Source organism: Paramisgurnus dabryanus, chromosome 1 (assembly GCF_030506205.2).
Source record: "Paramisgurnus dabryanus chromosome 1, PD_genome_1.1, whole genome shotgun sequence".
NCBI lineage: Eukaryota > Metazoa > Chordata > Actinopteri > Cypriniformes > Cobitidae > Paramisgurnus > Paramisgurnus dabryanus.
The window spans coordinates 33,094,442-33,122,256 of NC_133337.1; the positions used below are offsets into that span (position 1 = coordinate 33,094,442).

Genomic DNA, 27,815 nt, shown 5'->3' on the forward strand with positions numbered 1-27,815 from the left:
AAGAAGAACATTTTCTGGAAGGCATTAAAGTTTGGTGAAAATCATGAAAAACGCTGGCGCTGGCTGGCAACTTTTTTTTAAAACGCTGGCGGTGAAAGAGTTAAGATTAAAGGTATAGTTCAGCCAACAATGAAAATTAGCCCATGATACTGAGTGTAATAAATGTGATTTTTTTTAGGAAAAAATTTCAACATTTTAAACCTTAAACTAAACTAAAATAACTAGCTTCCGAAGTGCATCGAGCTTTCCAAGGTCTCGTCTCATCTCCACTATGGTCTCTTATGTTATTAACAAATCGTACGCAGGAAACGCACTCTTTCGTGAATGGACGTCAGAACATAGTTATTTTAGTTTGTAAGGTTTTAAATATTGATATATTTCTTACAAAATTGCATCGATTGCCCTCAAAAGGCCTTTATTAACCCTTTGGAGCCGTGTGGATGACTTCTGTGAAGGATGGATGGACTTTTTTTGGGATTCAACTCTATTTACTACGAGATATCTCGTCAATGGTGGGGAAATAGTTAAATTGTGCTAAAACAACTTTTTCAAGGTCATTTAAGCTAAAAGACATTTCCCAGAGAATGTCAGTGTTTACCGATTGATGATTGGTTTCTTTATATGTAAGGCGGGGCTTCTGTCGCCAGAGCAGCCATATTGAGCGTTGCATTGCCCCCCTATAGTAGTGCTTAGTATTGGTATATCCATTATCTTTGGAGACAAGCAACCATAATGTTAACCCTCATAACCTAGACAAAACACATAAAAGACCTAAGTCATTCTACCTCCTATTGTTTGTTTCCTTGTCTCATTTACGATGATCTTTAAAGTCACAACGCAAACTAACTATGATGGTTATTCCTATGCATAGCTTGTTTACCATCATATTTGTGGAGCATTCTTCATTGAATACTTCATCACTCACATAGACACTAATCACGGCGGAAGAACCGGCCTATCGAATCACATTAGAAACACAACATTGCTTCTGTTTTCCATCTAGAAACACATTTCACTTTCATCTTCAGTTTATGTAAGGATGTCCTTCTCTCTCTCCCTCTCTTCTGATCGCCCCTGTTAGTCCATGTTTCTCATTGATCTGAATAAGGACAGAAGAGCCACAGACAATCACATGCTGTCACCCCTATAGCACAAACCACCAAACTATTTGAAATCCAGCTCAAGGTTATCCCCTCATTTCAGAATAACCCTGCATGCGCTCTCCAGGTTCTCGGAGATAGACGGCTTTGCATTGCAGCGAGAGGGTCGCCTGACCTCATCCGCATCCACCACGTGCCATTCAGACGATTGTCTGCACCTGCGAAAGCCAGACACGATGCCCATTTGCACTCTAATGTGAATTATATATATGACAGCTCGGAGCAGAGGTGATCTCGGCGGTTGCGGTTGAATTTCGGCGAGCCATATTATTTTGCCACGGGCCATTCAGGGATTGACGCGCCTTTCTCAAATGGAAATATCAAGGACGGACCGCCAAGAAAACTTGATTTAATAGCTTGCTTTTTAAACAACTTTCTATGAATTTAAGTAAAATGCCATCTGCCCTGCCATGGCATCTGACCGCTCGACCCTGTATTTATATTAAGCTACGTCCTACATGAAAACCTTTGTGAAAACCCTCCCTTATTTCTTCATACTGCTTGTTTCAATATACTGCTTGACTGAGGGGACAAATCCGCCTGCGTTTATACACAGAAATTAATGCATGCTGAGAGAATAACGCCTTTGCTTTGAGCATTTGTGAAAATAAATTGGTGGTAAATATAATTGAAAGTGTCTTTAAGACCAATGTTAATTTCCACATCAGTTTTGTCTTTAAATGCACTTGGTTATGAAAAAATAAAAACAAAAATTTTCCCCTTAACGCATGAGTCCTGTGCTCCGTTCGCCAGTTATAATACGCAATACAGTGTTGCCCGGCTTTACGAGTCCATTGTGTGATACGGCCACTATAATGATCTATTGCTGGGGTCGCTTACAGATAACAACTACCCTTTCGTGCTTTAAAGCCCTTATCTGGCTGTGCTGTGCAATATATCCTCTGGTCTGGATAGAGAAAGCACTTATTTTTAGTCTTAGAGTCTGCTGCAATGCAGTATTGGGGTATTGGAAGGTGTTAAGTGTAGTTAGGTACTCGAGTCTCTGCGAGGAAGGGACAGATGCATTTGTCTGGTGCTCCGGAGAGCGGTAGCGCTCTGCATTTACCACTAGGCTGAGTCATTCTATGTCATAATTCGCACTTAAGTGCTAACAATGTTGACCAAAACTACACCTCTATATTATTGATGTATAAATAAATAGGTTATTTCTTTAAAAAGTTCTCGTTATATAAAATTAGCACTTTTGTTTACGTTTAGTAATTTCTCTTTACGATACGATACACTTTTATTGTCCCCTTGGGGAAATTTTTCTTGGGCAATAGTGTGTGCTGCATCTTCAAGGTTACACTAGTGTTGTAGTCAAGACCACCTAATCCGAGACCAAGTCATGACCAAGACAGGCTGAGACCGAGATAAGACCAAGACTTTAAAGGGTCGAGACCAAGTCAAGACCAAGACCAAGACAGGCCGAGACCAAGTCAAGACCAAGACCATTAAAAAGAAAAAAAAATCTTAGTATTTTTGTCTTGTTTTCAGTAAAAATATAAATTCTTAAATTAAGATGCTTTTTCTTGATGAGCAAAATGACCCAAGAAAATAAGTCTAGATTTTTCTTGAATTTAGTGTTTAAGAAAAATGTTTTGCTTACCCCATTGGCAGATTTTTTGCTTGTTTTATGCACAAAATCACTTGAATTTTATATTTTTGGTCTAAAAACTAGACTTTGAAAAGGCATCTTAATTTAAGAATTTTTAGATATTTTTACTGAAAACAAGACAAAAATACTAAGAATTTTTTTTCTTGAAAATCATTTTTTGCAGTGTGTTAGCATGACAGAAGCTTGATGCTGTCAACAGCTGGCATTTTTTCACCCGAGTGCCTTTCACGTAAATTATTAGATTTTGATGGCTTACGTTTCTTCCCCGCCATACTTAATACTGACCTGATACAAAACTTTCTTTTTATGGCGTTTATCGCGTTTTGGAACCTAACTCATTAATATTTTACACAGCTGGTGGTAACCATTTACTTTCTATAGTAGGGAAACGAATTCTATGGAATTCAATGGGTACTGTCAACTTACCATCATTTATCAAAATATCTTCTTCATCTTTTATCACAATATTTCCATTATAGCCTATCCTACTATGGAAATCAATGGTTACCACCAGCTATGTACCAACCATCATTTATCGATATCTGATTTTGTGTTCATCAGAAAAAACAAATTCAAACAGGTCTTAAACAACATGAGAGTAAATGATTTACCCTGATGTCCCTTTAATGACAATGAAAAGGTTATAAGTCAATAACTAAAATCGTATTTTCACAAATGTCACTTGAGTCATTTTATTGTTATTTAAAAAATGTGTCTGTCTTTTCGCTTTTTTTGACAAAAAAAAAAACCTCTTTGGACAAGCCATAGTAAACAGTTGCAAAATCACTAAAGATGCAACTAGAATCATTGCTAATAATGAAAGTCAGAATGTAAAAATGAAAAACTGAACCACACCTCAAGGGGCGCTGTGTTGTATCTGGCTGCCTATACAATTGTTTAATTGTTTCAAAGCAGCTTACATTAATTGATGCAGGAAAAATCATAAAACATAAGCAGCTGAATACAGTGTTTAAGATTAACAAGCGAGCGTAGTAAAAATGTAACGTGTGTAAGATGGTGCTAAGTTAAGCCAATGTCAGCAGACTCCTCAGGGTTTGAAAAAAACCCTAGGAGAAAAACCCAATGGGAGAAAAGTCCTAGGATGGGGAAAAAACCCTTGGGAGAGCCAGACATAGCTGATTCTATAGAGGATATATTATATAATATGTATGATTTTTTTATCTCTCTCTCTCTCTCTCTCTCTCTCTCTCTCTCTATCTATATATATATATATATATATATATATATATATATATATATACACACGGATAAGTAGATTAGATGGGGGCAGCTGGTGGTCGTTGGTCTGTCATCGGCTGGGCATCATGTATAAGGAAGGTCAGCAGATCAGTGGCGTGATGACCTCCACGGCAGCTGGAACTGGGTCTGTTAGTCCCATTGTCCTCGGGAATGAGGACAAGACAGGGAAAGAGAAACAAAATCATTTTAGCGTAGGGGCCGTTCACATGTAATGCTAGTGTCATACAGTATCGTGGTTTAATATCCGCTCGGTTCCAGACAGGCTAACTATGGCGGCATAAATGTATTACCCAGTTGAGTTATATGAATGCTAACTATTGCGGGATAAGTACATTTACTAGACACATTATGTGAATAGTTTGTTAAAGAGAAATGGCTTTTGTTTAGACTTAAACTAAAGTAATCACAAGGGACGCAAGTTTCAATGTGAAACACAGTCGAATGTGAAATCGATGTGGCATTAAGCAGATACTGCCAACAAACCAGTATTTCTGAATGGCCTGAGGCAGGATTAAGCGGATTTGATGTAATGTATAATATGTGTTAAGAGCATTCGGTTAATATAGTTTCCTCATTTTTGAGGTGGCATCTTAGCTTCTTGTATATCTCATCTACCCGCATGAATATAGCCGTAATATTCGGTCGGTAACTTCACCTTGCAAGTTTATTGTAGTAGACCAACACCAGACAAAGTGTTTGTGAACAGCATGCGCAATTTCTATTTTTAAGTGCGGCCAGTCCTCCACAGGGAATGTTTTTTTCAATTCACGAAGCTGGTTTTGTCTCCGCCGTCACCTCTGAGGACCAGCCTTCACTGTTTTCCACAGTCGGTCCATAAATCATAAAGCTGGCCCTGGGCTGCGCTCCCTGGCAAAGCCTCTGTGATTTAATTTAGTCTTTTCTCAGAGTTCCAGGAGCTGGAACAGAAAAGCATTTACTGGTTTCTTTTCTGTAGGAGATGCTGAGCTCTAATTTGAAGGAGCCCTAAAGTGTTTGGAGTCCCGTCCGCCAGTATAAAGACGTACCCCCAGCACCTGCCTGCACTACAGAGACACCGCCACTGGCTTCATAAAATCCCATAACCCCCCTCTCACAGTGTTTAGAGCGCAATTGCAGTCGCTATTAAGACGGAAGTTGAAACGGGCCCCAGTGATTCGCCCATTTTGTGGCTTGAAAGAGAGTTTGATTAGTCCAGATCCCTAAGGGGGGTTTAATTGTAACAATTGTAACACTTCGCTCTCAATTTCTCACTTGTATGTCCTCGCAACACGCACACACACTGTCATCACTCCATGCCTGACAGTGTTTACGCATACATGCACACTCATATTAAAGGCGGTACTGTAGGCCACTCCCAGATCCTGCACTAATAGCTCAATTTGCAGTTTTCCTCCCTCGCTTGCACCGTGCAGGGTAATAACAGCCCACAGTTGCTTTGAAAACAAAGCTTTCAGAGAACAGAAAGACTGACAGGTTATTATCAAGTCCAACGGGTCGGTCGGAGGCCACATTTGTGGTGGGTTATGTTAGGGAGGCAGTAATGTATGTTTTTCCAAAGGCTAAATTGAATATTTAGAAGTGGAGTACTTGTGTAGCATACAGGTCAGTTTATTGTAAATAAGTCTGTATTATTAGAAAACTAAATCAAAATCAGATTTTCGGCTATGAAATTAGGATCATTAAGGTCATTCGTTGATTATTAATCTTTGACATGGCCTTACTCAGTAAATATTAAAGATATCAAGTTTACCTTTTCACAGAATATTTTTTAAGCACACAGTTGATGGTACCTATTGACTTCCATAGTAGGAAAAAACTGAAACTATGGAAGTGTAGTTGCCATCATTTATCAAAATATCTTCTTTGTGTTTAGCAAAATAAAGAAACTCATACAGGTGTATAGAGGTCGACCAATAGTGGATTTTACCGATACCGAGTACTAGGTTGGTCCGTACTTGCCGATAACCGATTAATCGACCCATAGTTTTTAAAATGGAAGTTTAAAAATATGCATCTTAGCCGGCTAAATCATGAAGAAAAGTAACCAGCTGGATATAAACTAATGCAAATGCATGGTGATAATCATAACATTAAACATTTGGGTTGGATTTATCTGTGTGTATTTTTGTTTGAGGTACTATATTTAATATAGTACCTTTTTTTGAGGTACTATATTAACGTCGTGTCAGCCTTGACGACAAACTTAGGTTCCTGCTGTTGTTTCTCTACTAATGCGGCTCAGAAAAACTATCACATGGATTTTTGCCGATAGCCGATTGTTCCACCAATGAACTATCGGTGCCATTTAATCGGCAACACCGATTAATCGGTCTACCTCTACAGGTGTATTCTAACATGATGGTGAAGAAATTATGACAGAATTTTCTTTTTTTTTTTGTAAACTACCCCTTTAACATGTTCAGCAAGATTTTCTTCATGACATGATAGAAGTTGACCTAATATGTGGTATTGCACATGTGTCTATTGAACAGTATACACTAGTACCCTACATATATACATGATTATACTGTTGTATGAGTTTACACATAAGTATCCTAGATATCACTGGGCTGTACCCTTTCAAAAAGTACATATTTATTCCTAAAGAGTACATATTAGTACCTCAAAGGTGCATATTGGTACCAACAAGAGCTTGTTAGTACCTAAAGGTACATATTGGTACCAAGAGTACAAATTAATACCTTAAAGTTTTATATTGGTACCAACGAGAGCTTATTAGTACCTCAAAGATGCATATTGGTACAAAGAGTTCAAATGACTACCTCAAAGGTACATATTGGTACCAAAGAGAGCATTTTAGTACCTCAATGTTTTATATTTGTACCAAAGAGATCTTATTATACCTCAAATGTGCATATTGGTACCAAACAGTTCATATTAGTACTTCAAAGTTACATATTGGTACCAATAGTTCAAATAAGTACCTCAAAGCTGCATGTTGGTTCCAAAGAGAGCTTATTGGTACATGAAATGTACATATTGGTGTCAAAGAGTTTATATTAGTACATCAAAGGTACATATTGGTACCAAAGAGAGCTTATTAGTACCTCAAAGGTGCATGTTGGTACCAGGAGTTCAAATGAGTACCTCAAAGGTTGGTACCAAAGAGAGCATTTAATAACTCAAATTTTAAAATTTGTACCAAAGAGATCTTATTAGTACCTCAAATGTGCATATTGGTACCAAACACTTCATATTAGTACTTCAAAGTTACATATTGGTACCAATAGTTCAAATAAGTTCCTCAAAGCTGCATGTTGGTACCAAAGAGAGCTTATTGGTACATCAAATGTACATATTTGTACCAACAAGAGCTTGTAGGTACCAAAAAGTTTCATATTGGTACCAAGATTTCAAATTTGTACCTCAAAGGTACATGTTGGTACCAAAGAGACCTTATTGGTAACTCAAAACTACATGTTGGTACCAAAAAGAGGTTATCGGTACCTCAAAGGTACACATTGGTACCAAAAAGAGGTTATCAGTACCTCAAAGGTAAATATTGGTACCAAAAATAGCTTTTTAGTACCTCGAAGGTACATATTGGTTCCAAAGAGAGCCTATTGGTACCTCACAGGTGCATATTGGTACCAACGAGTGCATATTTGTACCTCAAAGGTAAATTTTGGTACCAAAGAGTGCATATTTGTACCTCAAAGGTACATCCTTGTACCAAAGAGAACATTTTAGGACCTCAAAGTTTCATATTGGTACCAAGATTTCAAATTTGTACCTCAAAGGTACAAATTGGTACCAAAGAGAGCTTATTAGTACCTCCAAGATACATATGGTACCAAGAGTTCATATTAGTATCTCAAAGGTACACCAAAGAGAACTTGTTAGTACCTAAAGGTACACATTGGTACAAAAAAGAGGTTATTAGTACCTCAAAGGTACATATTGGTTCCAAAGAGAGCCTATTGGTACCTCACAGGTGCATATTGGTACCAAAGAGTGCATATTTGTACCTCAAAGGTACATATTGGTACCAAAGAGTGCATATTTGTACCTTAAAGGTACATCCTTGTGCCAAAGAGAACATTTTAGTACCTCAAAGTTTCATATTGGTACCAAGATTTCAAATTTGTACCTCAAAGGTACAAATTGGTACCAAAGAGAGCTTATTAGTACCTCCAAGATACATATGGTACCAAGAGTTCATATTAGTATCTCAAAGGTACACCAAAGAGAACTTGTTAGTACCTAAAGGTACACATTGGTACCAAAAAGAGGTTATTAGTACCTCAAAGGTACATATTGGTACCAAGAAGGGCTTATTAGTACCTCAAAGGTACACATTGGTACCAAAAAGAGGTTATCAGTACCTCAAAGGTAAATATTGGTACTAAAAAGAGCTTATTAGTACCTCGAAGGTACATATTGGTTCCAAAGAGAGCCTATTGGTACCTCACTGGTGCATATTGGTACCAACGAGTGCATATTTGTACCTCAAAGGTAAATTTTGGTACCAAAGAGTGCATATTTGTACCTCAAAGGTACATCCTTGTACCAAAGAGAACATTTTAGTACCTCAAAGTTTCATATTGGTACTAAGATTTCAAATTTGTACCTCAAAGGTACAAATTGGTACCAAAGAGAGCTTATTAGTACCTCCAAGATACATATGGTACCAAGAGTTCATATTAGTATCTCAAAGGTACACCAAAGAGAACTTGTTAGTACCTAAAGGTACACATTGGTACCAAAAAGAGGTTATTAGTACCTCAAAGGTACATATTGGTTCCAAAGAGAGCCTATTGGTACCTCAAAGGTACATATTGGTACCAAAGAGAGCTTATATTTAACTTAAAGGTTCTCATTAGTACCAAAGAGAGCTTATTAGTACCTCAAAGGTACTTATTGTTACCAAAGAGACCTTATTGGTACCTCAAAACTACATGTTGGTACCAAAAAGAGGTTATTGGTACCTCAAAGGTACACATTGGTACCAAAAAGAGGTTATCAGTACCTCAAAGGTAAATATTGGTACCAAAAAGAGCTTATTAGTACCTCGAAGGTACATATTGGTTCCAAAGAGAGCCTATTGGTACCTCACAGGTGCATATTGGTACCAACGAGTGCATATTTGTACCTCAAAGGTAAATTTTGGTACCAAAGAGTGCATATTTGTACCTCAAAGGTACATCCTTGTACCAAAGAGAACATTTTAGTACCTCAAAGTTTCATATTGGTACTAAGATTTCAAATTTGTACCTCAAAGGTACAAGTTGGTACAAAAGGGAGCTTATTAGTACCTCCAAGATACATATGGTACCAAGAGTTCATATTAGTATCTCAAAGGTACACCAAAGAGAACTTGTTAGTACCTAAAGGTACACATTGGTACCAAAAAGAGGTTGTTAGTACCTCAAAGGTACATATTGGTACCAAAGAGTGCATATTTGTACCTCAAAGGTACATCCTTGTACCAAAGAGGACATTTTAGTACCTCAAAGTTTCATATTGATACTAAGATTTCAAATTTGTACCTCAAAGGTACAAGTTGGTACAAAAGAGAGCTTATTACCAAAGAGTGCATATTTGTACCTCAAAGGTACATCCTTGTACCAAAGAGGACATTTTAGTACCTCAAAGTTTCATATTGGTACTAAGATTTCAAATTTGTACCTCAAAGGTACAAGTTGGTACAAAAGAGAGCTTATTAGTACCTCCAAGATACATATGGTACCAAGAGTTCATAGTAGTATCTCAAAGGTACACCAAAGAGAGCTTGTTAGTACCTAAAGGTGCATGTTGGTACCAAAGAGGTACCAAAAATGGTACATATTAGGACCTTTTTAAGGGGTACTACCGCAGTGACAGCTGGGGTACCTATTTTGACCAGAGAGAGCTTGTTAGTACCTTAAGGTACATATTGGTACCAAGAGTTTAAATTAGTACAAAGAGAGCAAAGAGAGCTTATTGGTACATCAAAGGTACATATTGGTACCAAAGAGTTCATATTAGTACTTCAAATGTACATACTGGTACCAAATGTATACATATCTGTACCTAAATGGTACATACTAGGGCCATTTTTTGACAATGTATGCAGACATGAGGAAAGGGCTGAAAGGTTATAACAGAGAAAGGGTGGAAAAGCAAGGTGGCAAATTTCGAAATAAGGGCAAAAGCCAAAGCTAAGAACATGAGAGTATTTCGGGGAGGGTAATTTGTCACCACGGGGATATGTCAGCCAAACAAGGTGATCTCATTTCCTTTTGACGGCAGGAATCCAAGCCTCTGGTCTTCTCCATGTGATAGATTTCACCCAGTTTAATTGGGCTAAAACGCAGCTTTCCCTCTGGCTCACATAAACACGTGCATTTTCATACCTTAGATAACTGAAACAGTTGGCTCTGAACAACATTTCATACATTTCCCAGAAACGCTGCTCATTACAAACTGCACTTTTTGCTTTGTGGGTTTTGTTTGTGTAAATAATGATGCCGTAAGAAAGCAGAGGCAGAAGAGAATGCAGCCAAATTGCTGAACTTCCAAGAGTCTTTGCTAATCCACCTCTTTCTTTCTTTCTCATTCTCCTTGTTTTCAGCCTCCATGTGTTTTAATTAGCTTGCTCGTCCATTGCTTTCCAATAAGGCATCTCCGTCCCACACCCATTCTGCTACCTTCCAACGTACGTGTGTGTGTTTGTGTATGAGATCCGCAGCAGACAACAGGAGGTCTCAGAGGCGGTGGGCGTCTGCGTGGGTTGGCCATATTCATTTACCTCACCGCTGTCTTTGTGGGAACGTATCAAAAGCTAAATACGTCGCATGGCAATGCCAGTTTCGATAGTAACCCGATAAATGGAATCTTAATGGTTTTTAAAGACACATTCCCTTTATTAAAGCTGCGCAGAGGACTGCAATGATATTTACAGAGAGAACTGACATACTGTCATCTAGTGGCACGTATTGGTATTTCATGTGGTATTTATAAATGCTCTGTTCCTATCATAAATTTCACTACGTGAGTCCTACTGAATTATTAAGCCTTTTTTCTGCAAATACATTATTAGCTTTGTAATGAGATGAGGCATCAGCTATTAAAACCTGCTTTTAAAGCGTTTATTGTATTGAGATAAAACAAATTAATCACGCTCTATAAATTACATAAAATCGTCCCACGCAGCAGTATTTTTTATGATCCCAGATCCAGTTCATTTAAAGGTGACTTCTTGTTACAACTAAATACTAAATATCTTTTTAGTTATTCAGCGTGGTATGTTTTCCATATGGTATCATTACAAAGCCCAAGTTGTTCTTGCTTTTGATATAAAAACACGCATGCGGTAATTACAAATGACATTGTATTTTTTCACATTTCTTTACAATTTTGACTCTTGGCTTAAAGGGATAGTTCACCCCAAAATGAAAATTGTGTCATTATTTAGTCTTCCTCAAGTTGTTCCAAATCTGTAAAAAATCATTTGAAAGGTATGTTAAAGTAAAGTTTGTAACAAAGTTGATCTGGGGCACCATTGACTTCCATAGGACAAGATGATACAATGCAAGTGAATGGTGCCCCAAATCTGTTTGGTTATTAAAAATTTTTGTGTTCAGCAGAACAAAGAGATTTTTACAGGTTTGAAACAACCTAAGGAAGAGTAAATGATGACACAATTTTCATTTTTGGGTGAACTGTCCCTTTAAGTCAAACGTAGTCGGTAAACGAGTATCTAAAGTGACAAAATAAGCAGTTAGTCGCCACCTATTCAGTCCATGCATTGATTGCTGTGCTTTATTTGCGATTGATTCATAATAAATCACTTCCACCAGCTCATAAAAAGGAAATCGCTGTTATAAAGTGCCTTAGCCAATGCAATGTCAGATCATAAAATGTATATAAAGACTATCTCACACAGTTGTCACTGTAGTATTTCATTAACGCAAGCTATAAAAGTCTTTCATTTCTCAATATAAATGTCTAGTAGACAAACAAAATGAGAAGTTTATAAAGTAGCACCCGGTGAGTCTGACGGCTTTCATGCGTTTCGTGTGTATAAGGGGGCGAATGAGTGCTCATACTGTTCTCTCTCAAATCACATAAACCTCACTGTCAGTCTTCAGAACAGCACATTACACCAGACTGCAGCATGTCCATTACACAAACCATCCTGTAAGCTCATCTTACAAAGCCAATGACAGGCAGCATTACACTTTACTCTTAAAAATGAGTCAGCCATACTATCCTTCATTACTTTTGTTCGATAACGCACCAATACATATTTACACTAGTAAGAGATGGTTTAATTACTCAAGCTTGTAATCGGTTCGAAAGTGGGAAGAGCCGAAAGTAGTTGACGTACTATGTTTCACGCCAGTGTGAATGTACAAAAATCCAGCGAAAGCCCTGGGCATAGACATCTGTTTTCTAATGACAGTTAATTGGATGCTGTTGAGTCCAATCAGAGGCATTCACCACTAATAAACTGGGACTCGATGAGTGCGTGTGCACTGTGGTGTGTTTCTTTGTCTGTCTGCGTGTGAGACTGCTTTGGTTTAGAGGAAATACATTTAACCAGGTTAAAGATGTGCAATGGGTAGGACTGTAGCGGAGCTTTAGATTTTTAGGCACACAAACTTTCCTGTCAGGAAGGGTCATAAAATGGTCCAAGCTGATGGTCCCTGGGATCTTACTTAGTACTTTTGTCTTGTTTTTTTTTTTTTTTATCTACAAATGCTTAAATCAAGATGTATTTTATTAATGAGCAAAATGAACTAAGAAAATAATTATATTTAGAAAAAAGTTTTTTTACCCTCTTGTTTTAAGCACAAATTCAGATACAATTTGTTTGTCTAAAACTTCTTAGATTTATCAAAAGGTTTTCTTTTTGATACATTTAAATATTGCTTACGTCTCTAATTTAATGTAAGTCAAAATTTTGCATAGAAAAAACCTCTCTCTTTATTGCCTCTCTCTACATGAAGCCTCATTGGATTAGAGATTTGAGGTGTTATTCATGTACACAGCTCAACAGTTTGCTTGCCGAAGTTGACTTCTTTTCGTGTTTTAGTTCAAACCCTAGAAAGCACCAATAATAAACAACGTGTTTGTGACCACTCCCCTCCTAAAAATCTTGTTTATTCACAGCAGGGTTAAAATCATTACGCCCATTCCTCCTCTTCTTTCTCATCAAACATGCTGTGTCATTCCTGTTCTCCTCTGGATGGATTACGATCGTCTGTCGATGAACAATTACGGTCCTGATCGCTCGCCTGTAATTCTGTTTCTGTGGGAAGAGCGTAAAGGCACCCAGCTCTGATTAGATGCCATAATCCCTTTATTAGCTGTGAGTTATGCTTAGAGACATCTCATCCTGCACTGGTGGGGGGCTCAGCACTGTTACTGCTCCTCTATTCTGATCCAAGATCAGTTTCATTCACATGATCCTGACTCAACAACATGAATCACTTGAATCAGAAGGGTGATCCCATTATTCTTCATTCCCCTCTTCCTTCTTTCCTTCTTTCTTTCTTTCTTTTTTCCTTCCTTCCTTCCTTCCTTTTTGCCTTCCCCTCTTCATTCTTTCCTTCCTTCCTTCTTTCTTTCTTTCTTTCTTTCTTTCTTTCTTTCTTTCTTTCTTTCTTTCTTTCTTTCTTTCTTTCTTTCTTTCTTTCTTTCTTCCTTCCTTCCTTCCTTCCTTCCTTCCTTCCTTCCTTCCTTTTTGCCTTCCCCTCTTCATTCTTTCCTTCCTTCCTTCCTTCCTTCTTTCTTTCTTTCTTTCTTTCTTTCTTTCTTTCTTCCTTCCTTCCTTCCTTCCTTCCTTCCTTCCTTCCTTTTTGCCTTCCCCTCTTCATTCTTTCCTTTCTTCCTTCCTTCTTTCTTTCTTTCTTTCTTTCTTTCTTTCTTCCTTCCTTCCTTCCTTTTTGCCTTCCCCTCTTCCTTCTTTCCTTCTTTCCTTCTTTCTTCCTTCCTTCTTTCTTTCTTTCTTTCTTTCTTTCTTTCTTTCTTTCTTTCTTTCTTTCTTTCTTTCTTTCTTTCTTTCTTTCTTTCTTTCTTTCTTCCTTCCTTTTTGCCTTCCCCTCTTCCTTCTTTCCTTCTTTCTTTCTTTCTTTCTTTCTTTCCTTCTTTCTTTCTTTCTAACTTTTTGCCTTCCTCTCTTCATTCTTTATTTCTTCCTTTTTTCCTTCCTTCCTTTTAGCCTTGCCCTCTTCATTCTCTTCATTCTCTTCATTCTTACCTTCTTTCTTTCTTTCTTTCTTTCTTTCTTCCTTCCTTTTTGCCTTCCCCTCTTCATTCTTTCTTTCTTTCTTTCTTCCTTCCTTCCTTTCCTTCTTTATCTTCTTTCTTTCCTTCCTTTATTCTTTCCTTCCTTCCTTCCTTTTTGCCTTCCCCACTTCCTTCCTTGTTTGGTTCTTCCTTTATTTCATTCTTTCTACCTATCTTTCTTTCTTTATTTCTTTCTTTCTTTCCTGCCTTCATTCTTTCATTCTTTCTTTTTTGCTTCTGCCTACTTTCCTTCCTTCCTTCATTCATTCTTTCTTTTTTCTTTCTTTTCTTCTTTCTTTTTTCTTCCTTTCTTTCCTTCTTGCTTCTGCCTTCCTTCCTTCCTTCCTTTTTTCCTTCTTTCTTTTTTCTTTCTCTCTTTTTTCCTCCTTTCTTTCTTTCTTTCTTTCTTTCTCTTCTTTCTTTCTTTCCTTCCTTTATTCTTTCATTTTTTGCTTCTGCCTTCCTTCCTTCCTTCCTTTTGTCCTTCTTTCCTTCTTTCTTTTTTCTTTCTCTCTTTTTTCTTCCTTTCTTTCTTTCTTTCTTTCTTTCTTTCTTTCTTTCTCTCTTTCTTTCTTTCTTTCTTTCTTTCTTTCTTTCTTTCTTTCTCTTCTTCTTTCTTTCTTTCCTTTATTCTTCTTTCCTTTTTTGCTTCTGCCTTCCTTCCTTCCTTCCTTCCTTCCTTCCTTACTTTCTTCTTTTTTTCCTTCTTTCTTGTTTTTTTCTTTCTTTCTTCCTTTCTTTCCTTCTTTCTCTTCTTTCTTCCCTTCATTAATTCTTTCCTTTTTTGCTTCTGCTTCTGCTTCTTTCTTTCTTTACTTCCTTCCTTTCTTTCTTTCTTTCTTTTTCTTCCTTTCTTTCCTTCTTTCTGTCTTTCTTTCTTTTATTCTTTCTTTCTTTCCTTCTTTCATTCTTTCCTTCTTTGTTTTTCAACAACCAATGGTCCAAAGGTGCGCAAATTCAAAATATGTGTTCGTTGTGTCATGTGAACCATGTGCATCATGCGTCTTTTCAAAATACGTGCCTGCTTCAAATGTGTCAAAAGGGTTTATGATAAGAGACGCTCACATTCACGAAATACTCACAAGACACTCACTTAACACTAAACTCAAATCACATATGAGATTAAGCGAGTATCTGGCAAATGTGAGCGTCTCTTTTATCATAAACCCCTTCAAAGCGTCTGCAGCAGACATGGATTTTGACATGTCACGTGATGCACTCGAGAAAGACGTCACCGGCTGCCACTGTGAATTAAAAAGAGTGATTATATTCGGACACTAAGCGTCAGAAGCGCAGAAGTTAATTTGGTATGCGCCCTTACAGTGAAGGGGAATCGCCAACCATTGAGTGTGCATTGGTTTTTCTCTCAATATTGATGTGCATTATGGGTTTAAAAAAGTGCACTTGATAATATCCACCATTATTTCATATAAAAACTTTTTTTTTATTTGTACGACCACGTTTCTGTACAATTTGCTTTCGTTCTGTGACGTTGTGGTTAGGAGTGGGTTTTCATTGTTTGATGTTTTTATGGTTATTTTTAAGTTTTCATACAATTCACACGAATTTGCAAAATTATGAAATATGTACTAATTCCTGTAAGATTAGGCTGGATGTTCTGCTCTTGTGCAGCTAGAAGTAAGTAGATTTCCCAGGGTTTCAAATGAAAAAAAAAAAATGTACGAACAGATGTCACTGACTTGCTTTGTACTACAACTGGCCAGTCAATATACCATTCAGGTCATGAACCCTAATTTAGAAATCTGTCATTTTAATACTGTGTACATATCTAAAACTGTAATTCATAGACATTCCCAGTGGGGCATCTGATTGATTCACACTAGAGTACAGCTTTCTCTCTTTTTCTGTCCTTGGACTGTCCTTATTTTTTCCTTCCTTGTTCAATCATCTCTTATTCCTTTTAAATCCATTTCCAAATGTCTCTAAAGCACATGTAACATCATTACACACACATCACATAGCCGTGTAGAAAGAAGAGCTGTCTAACTTTTCCACACTTGTAATACAGTGCCACTGATCAAATGCATAGGAAGGGTTTTATTTATGCAAAGTTTAAGTTTTTTTTGGGGGGGGGGTAATCATGGAATAAGTAAGAAGATTAAACCAGATCATGTGTTTTATATATATATAAATAGATACATTAAACATACAGTATATAACATCATAACACAATTCAGTTTTTATCTAATCATGTATTAATGTTCGCATAATACACTTCGTCATTGGAAACTGCTTATTACGTTTTCCTGCTTCATTTCATTTCGGCTGTGATGGTATGTCGTGCACACCGTAGACTTTTTTTACGGGCGCTTCTGTCATCACGTTCAACGTGGTCATGCTCTCGCGTTTCTCGCTTCTCGATTCGGGCGAGCAGAACTCAATTAGCTGAGAGCCAACGAGGCCTTTATGGCAGCTGTCACCTTCTATTTACCTCATAACACCGTGATCATGCAGACTTATTGAATAAAATATATTAACATAGAGAGATGATCTCGTGATGGAAGTCCCTCGAATACACTTTCGAGCGCGTGACATCGTGCGTCTATTTGATGGGGTGAAACAGAAAGTATCAGATGCCATCTGGTGTGAATAATTCTGGTGGAGGACATTTTTATATCGGTGACATAATGAAGTGGAGATGGAGTCATTATCTCTCTCTGTATTTTTAAACCATGCCAAATTATTCAAGAGGTCTTGAGAAGCCATGCTATATATCATATACAGTCCAGACAGCAGAGCTCTACTATTGGACATAAATCACAGAACAAATTTATACCGACACATGCACGATAAGTATTTATGGTTTGTTCATTGTAGATGTTATATGATGCTAGTATATTGCTAATACTATGACAATCATCATCAATAATTAGATGCTATTCACATTGTTTTAAAGGTCCAGTGAGATTGCAAATAGCAACCAACCTCAATTTCGAAACGCAAAGACAAACATGTCGTCGTCTGAGACAAGGTAGAGCAGTTTGTCCGTTTAGGGCTACTGTAGAAATATGGCGTGCGACATTATGTAAGGTCTTTTTTTCACCACTGATAATATAGTTATGTATATTATATTGTATTTCTGTCAAGAGATCCTTTAAAAAGTTACACAACGCACCTTTAAAGGGACATTCCACTTTTTTTGAAAATAAGCTAATTTTCCAGCTCCCCTACAGTTAAACATTTAATTCTTACCGTTTTGGAATCCATTCAGCTGATCTCCGGGTCTGGCGTTAGCACTTTTAGCATAGCTTAGCATAATTCATAGAATTTGATTAGTCCATTAGCATTGCGCCTAAAAAATATAACTAAAGAGTTTCGATATTTTAAAACTGCCCGAAAATAGTCCCCTGCTATTGAAAGTTACTAAGGGGACTATTTTCGGCTGCTGCGTAATATCATTGCGCCTCCTGCAGCCATGTTACGGCAGCAAAGTCCTTGATTATTACGCCTGAATGAGAGTATAGTCCCTAGCGATATCTGCCTGGAAAATCACAACTTTTAACTTTCCGTCTGTCTTAGTACACGATGTAACTATAGAAGAGTCAAGTTTAAAATAGGAAAAATATCTAAACTCTTTGGTTATTTTTTAGGCGCAATGCTAATAGTCTAATCAGATTCAATGGATTGTGCTAAGCTAGGCTAAAAGTGCTAGCGCCAGACCCTGTGATCAGCTGAATGGATTCCAAAATGGTAAAAATCAAATGTTTAACTCTAGGGGAGTTGGAAAATTAGCATATTTTCAAAAAAAGTGTAACGTCCCTTAATAATGGTTTTAGGTATGACCAGTTTTGTACAAAATTAAAGCGTATTCTTAGGTATTTTAATCTTTAATTGCTCTTCTTTGCTGTTTACTTCCAGCTTTAAATGGCAGCGTTTTATTAAAGTCAGCAGTACAGGTGTTGCTCACTGAGGGATGGAGACTTGTCTCTGCAGTTAATCTCTCACACGTGTGTGCATGGGCTTCTCTCAGCTGGGTTGACTAATTGGCTGTGCAGTGCTGAGGGAGGTGTTTAGAGTCGAGGGTTTGTGCTCCTCTGCACTTGTAGTGATAAATCAGAATTGCTGCTGATCTATGGACCTCTGCGTGCTCATGCACAACAGGCCAACCCTGCACAACACCTGTCATGTTCTGTCCCTTACCGACACGCATGGTGTGCACTTTGCTTAAAAGGCATACTGTAGATTTGTTTACTATAACCCACATTAGAATATTTGAGATTCAAATATTAAGAAAGTTTTAGGGCAAATTAGCATGAGGGCGTAATTCCAAAAAAGCGCAGATGGGAGTGGTAATATCTGCGGGTTATGTATGAAAAAAGGGCAAATGAAATAAAACAGGCGCAACAGCTGATTTCCAAGACCAATGCAATGTACTAAGAGCAGTGCCAATAAATAAGCAGAGCTGATGCTCCTCAGGTGCGGGTGATCCACTAATGCCTGATGCGCTTGAGTTCAGCACCACAGACATCGCAGTTGAAAATGCGAGGTGTGAAATCCCAGCTAACTAAGCCATAAGACACCAAAAAGAACTGGAGGACCAAAAATGAAGGTTTACAAGAACTTTTGAAACACCTGGTATCGTGTGACGACTTCTAGTGGCTCCTCTTTAATTTCCTCCAGTAAATAAAAAATAACATGGCTTGGCAAATTATATTTTTGAATAATGTTCCTCTTGCATTCCAAAAAAACTGTTAGTGTGGAAAAAATCCTCTCCCTTGTAGCATGTGCTCTCTGATATTTGTGATGCCTTCTGCTACTGTATCAGTAACAATTGCAGCCATTCAAGCGCAAAACGGTTTAAGACATGCTTTTTTTCGGCATTAAAGGGAGGATTTTCTTTTTCCGTGTGGATCATCAAGACTATTGGTCATCCTAGTTGTCAATCATTCTGGTGATATGTTTACGTAACTGTGCATTCAGACCGCCACCGGCAAGAGCGTCAATAAAAGCTCTGGCTGCCCTGACAACGACGCTAAAGAAAAGTTGTAGTGGACGCTCTGATGCTCGAATGCATTCTCTGAACTCCTCTCAGGCGGAGGTTTCCGCCTTCCGATTGGTTGCCGGTGAACATTTCCGCCTTCCGATTGGTTGCCGCCGAACCGCGTCATATCTCATTACCATAAAGTTGAGCTGATTTCAACTCTCCTCGACGCTCACGCTGTACATGACGCGCCGGTATGACGCGCCGCTGCTTGCAGGACTTCGCCGCCGGCTCCCATTGAAAATTAATGACTTACGGCCACTTTGACGCTCTCGCCGGTGGCGGTCTGAATGCACAGTAAGGCTGTCGTACGTGCTCGTCCCTAGGTTCGCTTTCTGCAAATGCTCACTTTCAGGTGTATATGTGTGGTGAGCTACGGTTTCAGCCATTCATTGATTCTCGCGTTCTCACTGTTGCAAGAGAAAGAGTCGCAAGAAAAATAAATGTTGCGTCTGAAAAAATGACTAGATCAAACCTTTTCAGCGCTTATTATCCAATAAGGAAATCCCAAAAGTTGTTACTTAACGCCAAAATCATGGTTTTGTGCTGGCTCAAGCTGTTAGAAAATCATACGTGTATCTATCAAAAAATAATGCACACTCGTGGAACATTTCTCAACCAATCAGAATACAACCTTCAACAGCCTCATGATAAAAAAAAGAAATATTTAGGGTCACTAAAGTTTGCAATTTTATGACATGGCCCAATGACCAAGTCAGCTTCAGCTTGAGTGCATGTTGTCAATAAAACAATACATACATACAGTACATAAATTCATGTTTAAGGGCGGCACAGTGGCGCCTCACAGCACGAATATCCCCGGTTTGAGGCCCAGCTAGGTCAGGTGGCCTTTCTCTGTGGAGTTTGCATGAAAAAACTCTACGGGGACCATGACCCTGGACCCCCTAAATTTGTGCCAACCCCCAAGTTTACAAAGTCTGGCTCTGCCTCTAGTTATGAATAAACAAACAATTTATTTATATCATGTTAGTGTATATATACACCTTAAATGCATGGTAACTAGGTCGCTTTGGATAAAAGCATCTGCCAAATGCATGAATAAATTGAAACGGAATCGGGTCATAAAAAGGGAAGGATTCAAACCATAGTCTTACGTACATGTGAGCACTGCATTATATATTGTAACTACTATGCTACGGCTCTGAGACCAGCAAAAATAGTTGAACTTTCCCCAAACCTTGATCTCTGTATCCTCAGGTTCATTCAAGAGATTGAGTCAAGTATGGGTCCGGCTCAGGCCAAACAGTGTCAGCTTCGCACCTTCCTCACCTACTACATCAGCGACCTGTTCCTCAGCCAGGTCCGCACAGAGACCAATAAGGAGATCGAGGCTGTGACCAAAGTCTCCGACCCACTCAAGATCCTGGCCAACGCTGACACCATGAAAAACCTGGGGGTTCAAAGACCCCTTCTACAAGTAAGAATTTTCTTTTATATATCAACACGGCACCAATTTTTTACGCTTTCCATAAAATTCCCAGACTTTATGCGCTACTCAAAGTCAATCTGCAGATTTTGGGCATTAAGTATGAAAGCTATTTGATGCCTGTGTCAGGCATCTCATAGCAACAGGAGTCGTCTTTGTATCCAAGCGGTTATTTGGTGATCCTCAAAGTTGTTTATTTATCCATTTGTTAGTTTGCTGTATAGCTTTCTCTCTGAATTACACTGGGGGGAAGGTTATATTTTTCCCTTTCCGTCTTTTCTCCTCAATCTCCCGAGAGTGCCGATAAAGGCCACCTACCCCCCTATCACCCTACATCATAATTGGAGCTGAAATTGTGTTTGATCCTGGCTGACCTAGAATCAGCAGTTAAGTGCAGCTTATATAACACCGTGGCTGCCAGCTGTCCATCTCTCCCAGGAACACTTCCTGCCGGCACAGGAAGTGCCTTTTTATTACCGTGGGGACCACTGTACTTGCTTGATTCGTCTCACTGTTTTCTTTGTTCTTCTACTGTCCAATATTTGCTGGGTACACACACACCACATAGAGACCCTTTGGGTTAAATTCAATTGTTTTTCAGCCTTTGTCATTTTATGTACCCACGTAGCCCCATCGGTAACGGTCAAACATCCCTTCGTTAACTACAAAATGCAATACAGTATATCCTCTTCACATATCCGCGCACTTCAGTTTGTTTATGAGTGCGTGTGTTTGTGCAATTGTGCATGTATGTAGTTGAGTTATTTCGATGTCTTTCAGCACTCATGCATGATCTGGTCAATTAGCCTCGTAAGATGCCGTCTCTAAAACTATACGAGGGCCATCCAGAATGCACTCGGTTGAGTGCGATGACTTTATAAGAGCTTTTATGCGACTCCGAGAGCCATTTTCTCTTTAAACCGAGACCTGTCGTCTTGTGCGTTCGTGTGTGGGTATATTCGCGTGATCCGAAAACAGTAGCGGTTCATTGCTAAGGGGAAAGCACCAAAAGCTCCCAGCCATTTGTTTACGATTATGATTTCTCCTTAATGAGGACTGCGGCATCTTGCTAATCACCATGCTGGGCTAATGAGCATCTCTCTGGATAGCGGGAGCTCCATAAAATGTTTTTTGTTTGGGCTTTTTTCTTTTTTAATTACTTTCAATCAAAGATGCCACCGCTCTGCTCCTATAGCGGCTTGCGTGGCACGTCCCGGCTTGGCCTTTCGCATTGTTTCGTGATGAAGAGACGCGATAAAGAAAGAGGGAGAGAGGTTGTTTCTCATTTAAGTGTTTAATGAACTCTTACACCGAGGGCTGTGTTAGCAGGAAGTCATTTGTGCTCTCATACACTTGCATTAGCATAGCACTTGAAACATCCAGGTGCACCTCTGAAAGGGGTTTTTAAGACACCTGTGCACCTTATTTAACAAAGCCTCATATTTTTCACCATCACCATTTTTTATTGTGTCAGTAGTAACCCTGACTTGTATTGTCTTCTCCGAATGGGCATGCATTCATCCATTGAAAAGTCATTGTAAAGTTGAATGTGGCTTCTCTCCAGATTGCCCGTTGCCATTGTGATCCATCGCAGACCAAATGAAGGAGGCAAATGATCCTTAAAGTAGTGCTCTCCTGTGGTTCTGCAGATGATAACAAAGGGGAAGAGAGTATCGGATGTGTGTGTGTATCCCAGGTGTCACGGCTGGGATGATACAGCAGGTGTTTGATGAGAAATCAACCTGGGAGAAGTGGAGCATTGATCCATGCTGAAGAGGGGGTGGTCTTTTAGTTTCACAACATTAAATATACTGCTCTTTGCTATTAGGGACCGTGTTAACTTTGATGCACAAACACCCTTTCACTTCACCATAAGAGATAAGAAGGACGTACAGTATTGTATGTTTATGGTGCATCTGTTGTTTGTCCACACCTAAGTTGTTTCAGTGTCACCTTTGCCTTTATTAAACATGTGTTTTAACATTCGATGGAAATGTTGGCACCATATCTAATTTGACACACACACACACACACACACACACACACACACACACACACACACACACACACACACACTGTCAGAAAACATGGTCAAAAATGGTCCCTAGCTGGCACTGGGGATGTACCCTTTCAAAGAGGTCATTATAGTACCTCAGAGGTACATATTGGTACCACAGGGTTCCCACGGGTCCTTGAAATCCTTGAAAGTTTGTGAATCTGGGAGGGGGGAATTAGAGGCCCTGGGAAGTTCTTGAAAATATACATACATAGATACAGTTAATTGAAAGTGCTTAAATCTATTTTATGCAAGAAGTTTTCTGGAAAAAAAATCAATGTTATTCCCTGTGTAGTGTAGGATAATATCATAACAATTCTAGACTTTTTAAGCACACGTGCTAAACTGTTCACTTTAAATGCTTCTATCTTCTGTATGCAAATGTTGATTCATACCAAAATGCTTTTTTGCATAGTTGTGTTTGACACATGAAAACATCTCGGGTTACGTATGTAACTGTTGTTCCCTGAGAAGGGAACGAGACGCTGCGTCTCCTTTGCCATACTTCCTGCATCCCTGTAATGCTCCCGCATCACCCTGTCTTTGTCGTTAAGCCTCACCATTGGTTGAATTTGATATACACATTCAGACGCACTTACCCCTGGAGGCGTCCCCAAAATGTAATCGCAGTGACGCAGCGCGAGTTCCCTTGAAAGGGAACTGTAACAATGTCTCTTAATAGGTAACACGATGTAACCTTGCTCTCACTTGAAATGTGTCCCCACATTTAGTCCTTGAATTTGAGGGTATTGGATCTGGAAAGTCCTTGAAACATCCTTGAATTTGAAGTTAAATAAGGTGTGGGAGCCCTGCCTATTAGTTCCTCAAACGTACAAATTAGTACCTCTCTCTACCTACATTTTACATATTATTACCTTTTTTTACTATGTTTTTTGACTGTACTCTTGTGTGTAAACACAGTGTATATTTACGCATTTGACAGATGCTATTTATCTGAAGTTGCTTAAACCTGGAGTATACATTCAAGGTATATATCTTGCCCATATGCATGGAATCGAACCCATGACTATGACTGCAAGCTAATGACCACTCCTGATCCTGTTTCGCTTTCTTAAAGAAAAAACTTTTGACTTTAAAGCCAAAAAAGTGCATACATCCTTCAGAGAAGTAATCCCCAAGGCTCCAAGGGGTTAATAAAGGTATTTTGTGGGAAATCGATGCAATTTTGTAAGAAAAACATCTATATTTTAAACTTTATAAACTATAATTACTAGCTTCCAGCAATGTACCCATGGCAACAAACTCTCACTATGCTAAACTCTTGCGTGAGTCCAAGATGGCACCGTTACCGGAAGCTAGTTATTACAGTTTATGAAGTTTGTAATATTGAACATTTTCTTGCAAAATTGCATTTATTTCTCTCAGAAGACCTTTGAATGTACTTTTTGGGGTTTAAAGCAACACTAAAGAGTTATTGCTCTTTGCTCCCCCTACAGGTTAGAAGCGTAATTGTTCATTAGCACTGTCGTAAATACTGCAGCATAGCTGGCTCTGATTGGATTGTAGGTTTGCCGTAAAGCAAGTTTTTGTAGTTTTCACTCGAACTACAGGACCACTACTCGACGGTTGGAAACTTCTTTAGTGCGGTTTTGGCCGATAGAGGGCTGCAAAGCGAATGTGAAAGTGCCATTCACCCTGTTTTGAGTGGATGAACCACTGAAACTTTTTTGGAAACGTTATTTTAAGGTAAAAAAAAAACTCTTTGGTGCTGCTTTAAAGTCAGAAGTTGTTTCCTGATCCCTGTGTTCTCCCATCATAAAGCTTGGAAGAGCAAGGACATTTACTAAAATAACTCCAAATGTGTTTGTCTGTCTGAAAGATGATGAACATATGCATCTCGGATTGCTTGAGGGTGAGTAAATCATGGCGTAATTTTGATAATTGGCTGTAGTATCACTTTGATTGTCTCTCTATACCTTATTGATACCTCGTATGGTCCCATCACTCTAAAATCTGAAAAATAACTAAAATAAAGAATCGCCATGTCTGCATTTTATCCGCCTGTGTTTTAATAAACGTGATTTCCTGCCATTCAGTCAAAGCTCTTTCTGAAACACAATCTCGACTGCCACCAGCGTTTTGCTAATGAAGCTGACCTTTTTAATCACACTGTATTCACCGTCAAAACACACACTCGCAGCCCTACACATCCATCTAGAGTTGAACTAATGAGAGTGACCTTTTTGTTTGTAGGGTCTGTGTTGTGTGGGGGTGTGTAGTGGTGCGGGTTATATCTGTTGATTGGCATCCTGTTGTGCCGGCTCCATTAGAGGAGTGAAGCTCGCTTGGCACACACACACGGCATGGGCGTTTATTAAGGACGCCTCGTCACCACAGAAACTATAACGGCCAATCAAAGAACAATTCAGTTCTCGGAGACATCGGCAGGGACTGCAGGAGCTCCTTGTTTTCGAGTTTAGGCCGAGCATACATGCAGTGATGTTTAAAAGTGAATTTATATTGGATATCAACATTAGGATTGACAATATTAAAATAGTCATTAGTACAGTGATTCTCGTTTCAAATCAATTAGTATTTTAAATTACAAACAGACTAAACTAACTAAAGCAGTTTAAGAAATACTGTAGTTTCAAAATGACAAGTGGGTGCACGCTGTATGATATTATGATACAGTTTCAAGTTTGGAATGTGGAATGGATGTTGTAATTATTTAAAAAAGAGTGAATATTCTCATGCAGAGGCAGTCTTTCACATTACTATGACATCTTGTCACGCACTTTTCAAAACGAGTCGTATTCTGACCTTGATTTAAAGGTGCATTCTGTAACTTTTAAGAAAGATCTTTTGACAGAAACCATAGGATGCGCAGTTTCTAGACTAACTTTTTGCACTGGTTGCACTGGTGCGCCCAACATTTTTTCTTAGGTGCACCAGCACAAAAGTTAGGTGCACACTGCAGACAAAACCCGCCAGCTGTTGGCTTTTCTGAAAAGTGCTGCGCTTCCATTGAAAACAATTAAAAACATACACCGGCCGTTGGCATAAAAGCTTTGGTGTGCACGCTACCTTAACCTGATCGTGGGTAATGGCGGTCTTGAAGCGTTCTTTATTTTTATTAGTTCAAAGTTACTGTTAATATGTACTTATCTCAAACAACTGTACATCATAAAAGGGTTAACAATTAGGCTTCAGTTTTTGACATGGCATAGTCGTCATGAAAGCACTCAACAACGTCCATCTGGGCTTCAAAGTGTGCATGTTTGGAGAAATATTGATTTAACTTGATATGTTTAATTCATATTTTTGCAGAAAGAAGTAATATTTAATCAAGCTAGTTTGGAGCCCACTTTGGGTTTGTTTGCACTAAACCAGAGGTCTTCAACCTTTTTCAGTCCAAGGACTCCTTATTGGATAAATAGGAGGACCAAGGGCCCCTAATACATGTATCAAATTAAAACTGGATTTATATTTTTTGTTATGATGGTTACATTACAAATATATATAAAAAATTGTATACATAGACACATACTGTTAACATACTTTTAAATTTGCATTTAAAATTACATTTTAAATAACTACATATTAACTCTTTCCCCGCCATTGACAAGATATCTCGTCAATTAAGAGAAAACGCTTCCCCGCCAATGACGAGATTTTCCGTCTTTCCGCAATACCGCTATTATCCACCAGGTGGCGCCCTTCCGCAACTTTTTAAAACCGGAAGTATTGCCCTATGGCAAGTGGCTGCATGTCCGTGTCTGTTTTAAAGATCGCTCTGAATGGGATCTCTATGAAAAGTCCGTCACAAAAATGGAATTATCTCTGCTTTTTGCTCAAAATATAGTGTTTTTGCAAAAACCTACCCATATTCAAAAGCTGATTGCAAAAGAACCACTAAAGGTAGGATGAAACGTTTTTTTTTGTTTGAAAGCAGAGGGTCTGTTCTTTCATTTGGTATATTGTATGTTTATATATTTAAAGAAAAACATTTTCTGGAAGGCATTAAACTTTGGTGAAAATCATGAAAAACGCTGGCGCTGGCTGGCAACTTTTTTTAAAAACGCTGGCGGTGAAAGAGTTAAGGAACCTTTATTTTAGTAAAGTATTATATGGGAACATGCATTTCAATCAAGTTTTTTAATCATCTGTGTTATTAGTTTATTAATGCATTTTTTATTAAAGTCTAATTTCTTTTTTTTATTGAATTCAAATAATATTTGGGAGACCCCCAGTAATACCACCATGTACCCCCAAGGGGCCCTGGGCACCCTGTTGAAGACCCATGCACTATTGGTCCACTAGCTCAAGACCTGAACTAGATTTATTATAGAATGTTATTACAATCCAAGACCACAGTGTTTTCGACTCTGATGCTGATGAAATCTATCAAGTCTCAGCTGACAGTGATGCAGTATGCACTTTAGGGCACTGTCGCCCCATACATCCAGTTCCCCCCTTCCTTTTCCACGGCTCTCACAACAGTCTTTTCCCTTCAGGACCTCCTCTGCCGCCTCTATCTATCTATATAGTCTTTTGGGCTTCAGGTACACCGGATAAACCTGCTGGCCAAATGCTGAAGATTCCCCAACACTGGCTTAACCTTTGACTCCGCCTGTAGTTGAACTGGGGGTGTGGGGAGAAATGGTGTATTATAGAATATACTGCATTTATCTGCATCTGTAGCATAAATTTAGTTTTAGTTTAGTTAACAAGTGCACAGGAGTTGAGATAATCCCTGCCTGTGGAGGTAAAACAAGGGATTTAGCCAAATGTGCTTCCGGTCCTATAGTAGTGGCATAGAGCAGGTAATTTACTTTTTGGATTTATGCCTACAAAGACAATCATACTTTTGTAGAAAGTGTCTGCATTAAATCATTTTAATGTATTTCCATATGTTTCCACTACATCTGAGCGTTTCTGCAGGGTGTGTGAATGCATATGTGTTTAGGCAAACAACCGTTCCATAATGATGATGAGTATATCATTGCCTTCTGCTTGTTCCTTTTCTCTGCGCCATTAATCCCATATGGCTTTATTTCGGTATGTGTGCATAT

At 38.6% G+C, this 27,815-nt stretch overlaps 1 protein-coding gene across 1 annotated transcript in view; it reads left to right on the forward strand.

Annotated features, from left to right (window-relative positions):
* exoc4 (exocyst complex component 4) overlaps window positions 1-27,815 on the forward strand; it is a 198,521-nt gene that overhangs the window by 120,833 nt on the left and 49,873 nt on the right. Inside the window, exon 11 of the mRNA XM_065289682.2 lies at window positions 20,495-20,714. Coding sequence (XP_065145754.1) covers window positions 20,495-20,714 — 220 coding nt within the window. The remainder of the gene's footprint in view (window positions 1-20,494; window positions 20,715-27,815) is intronic.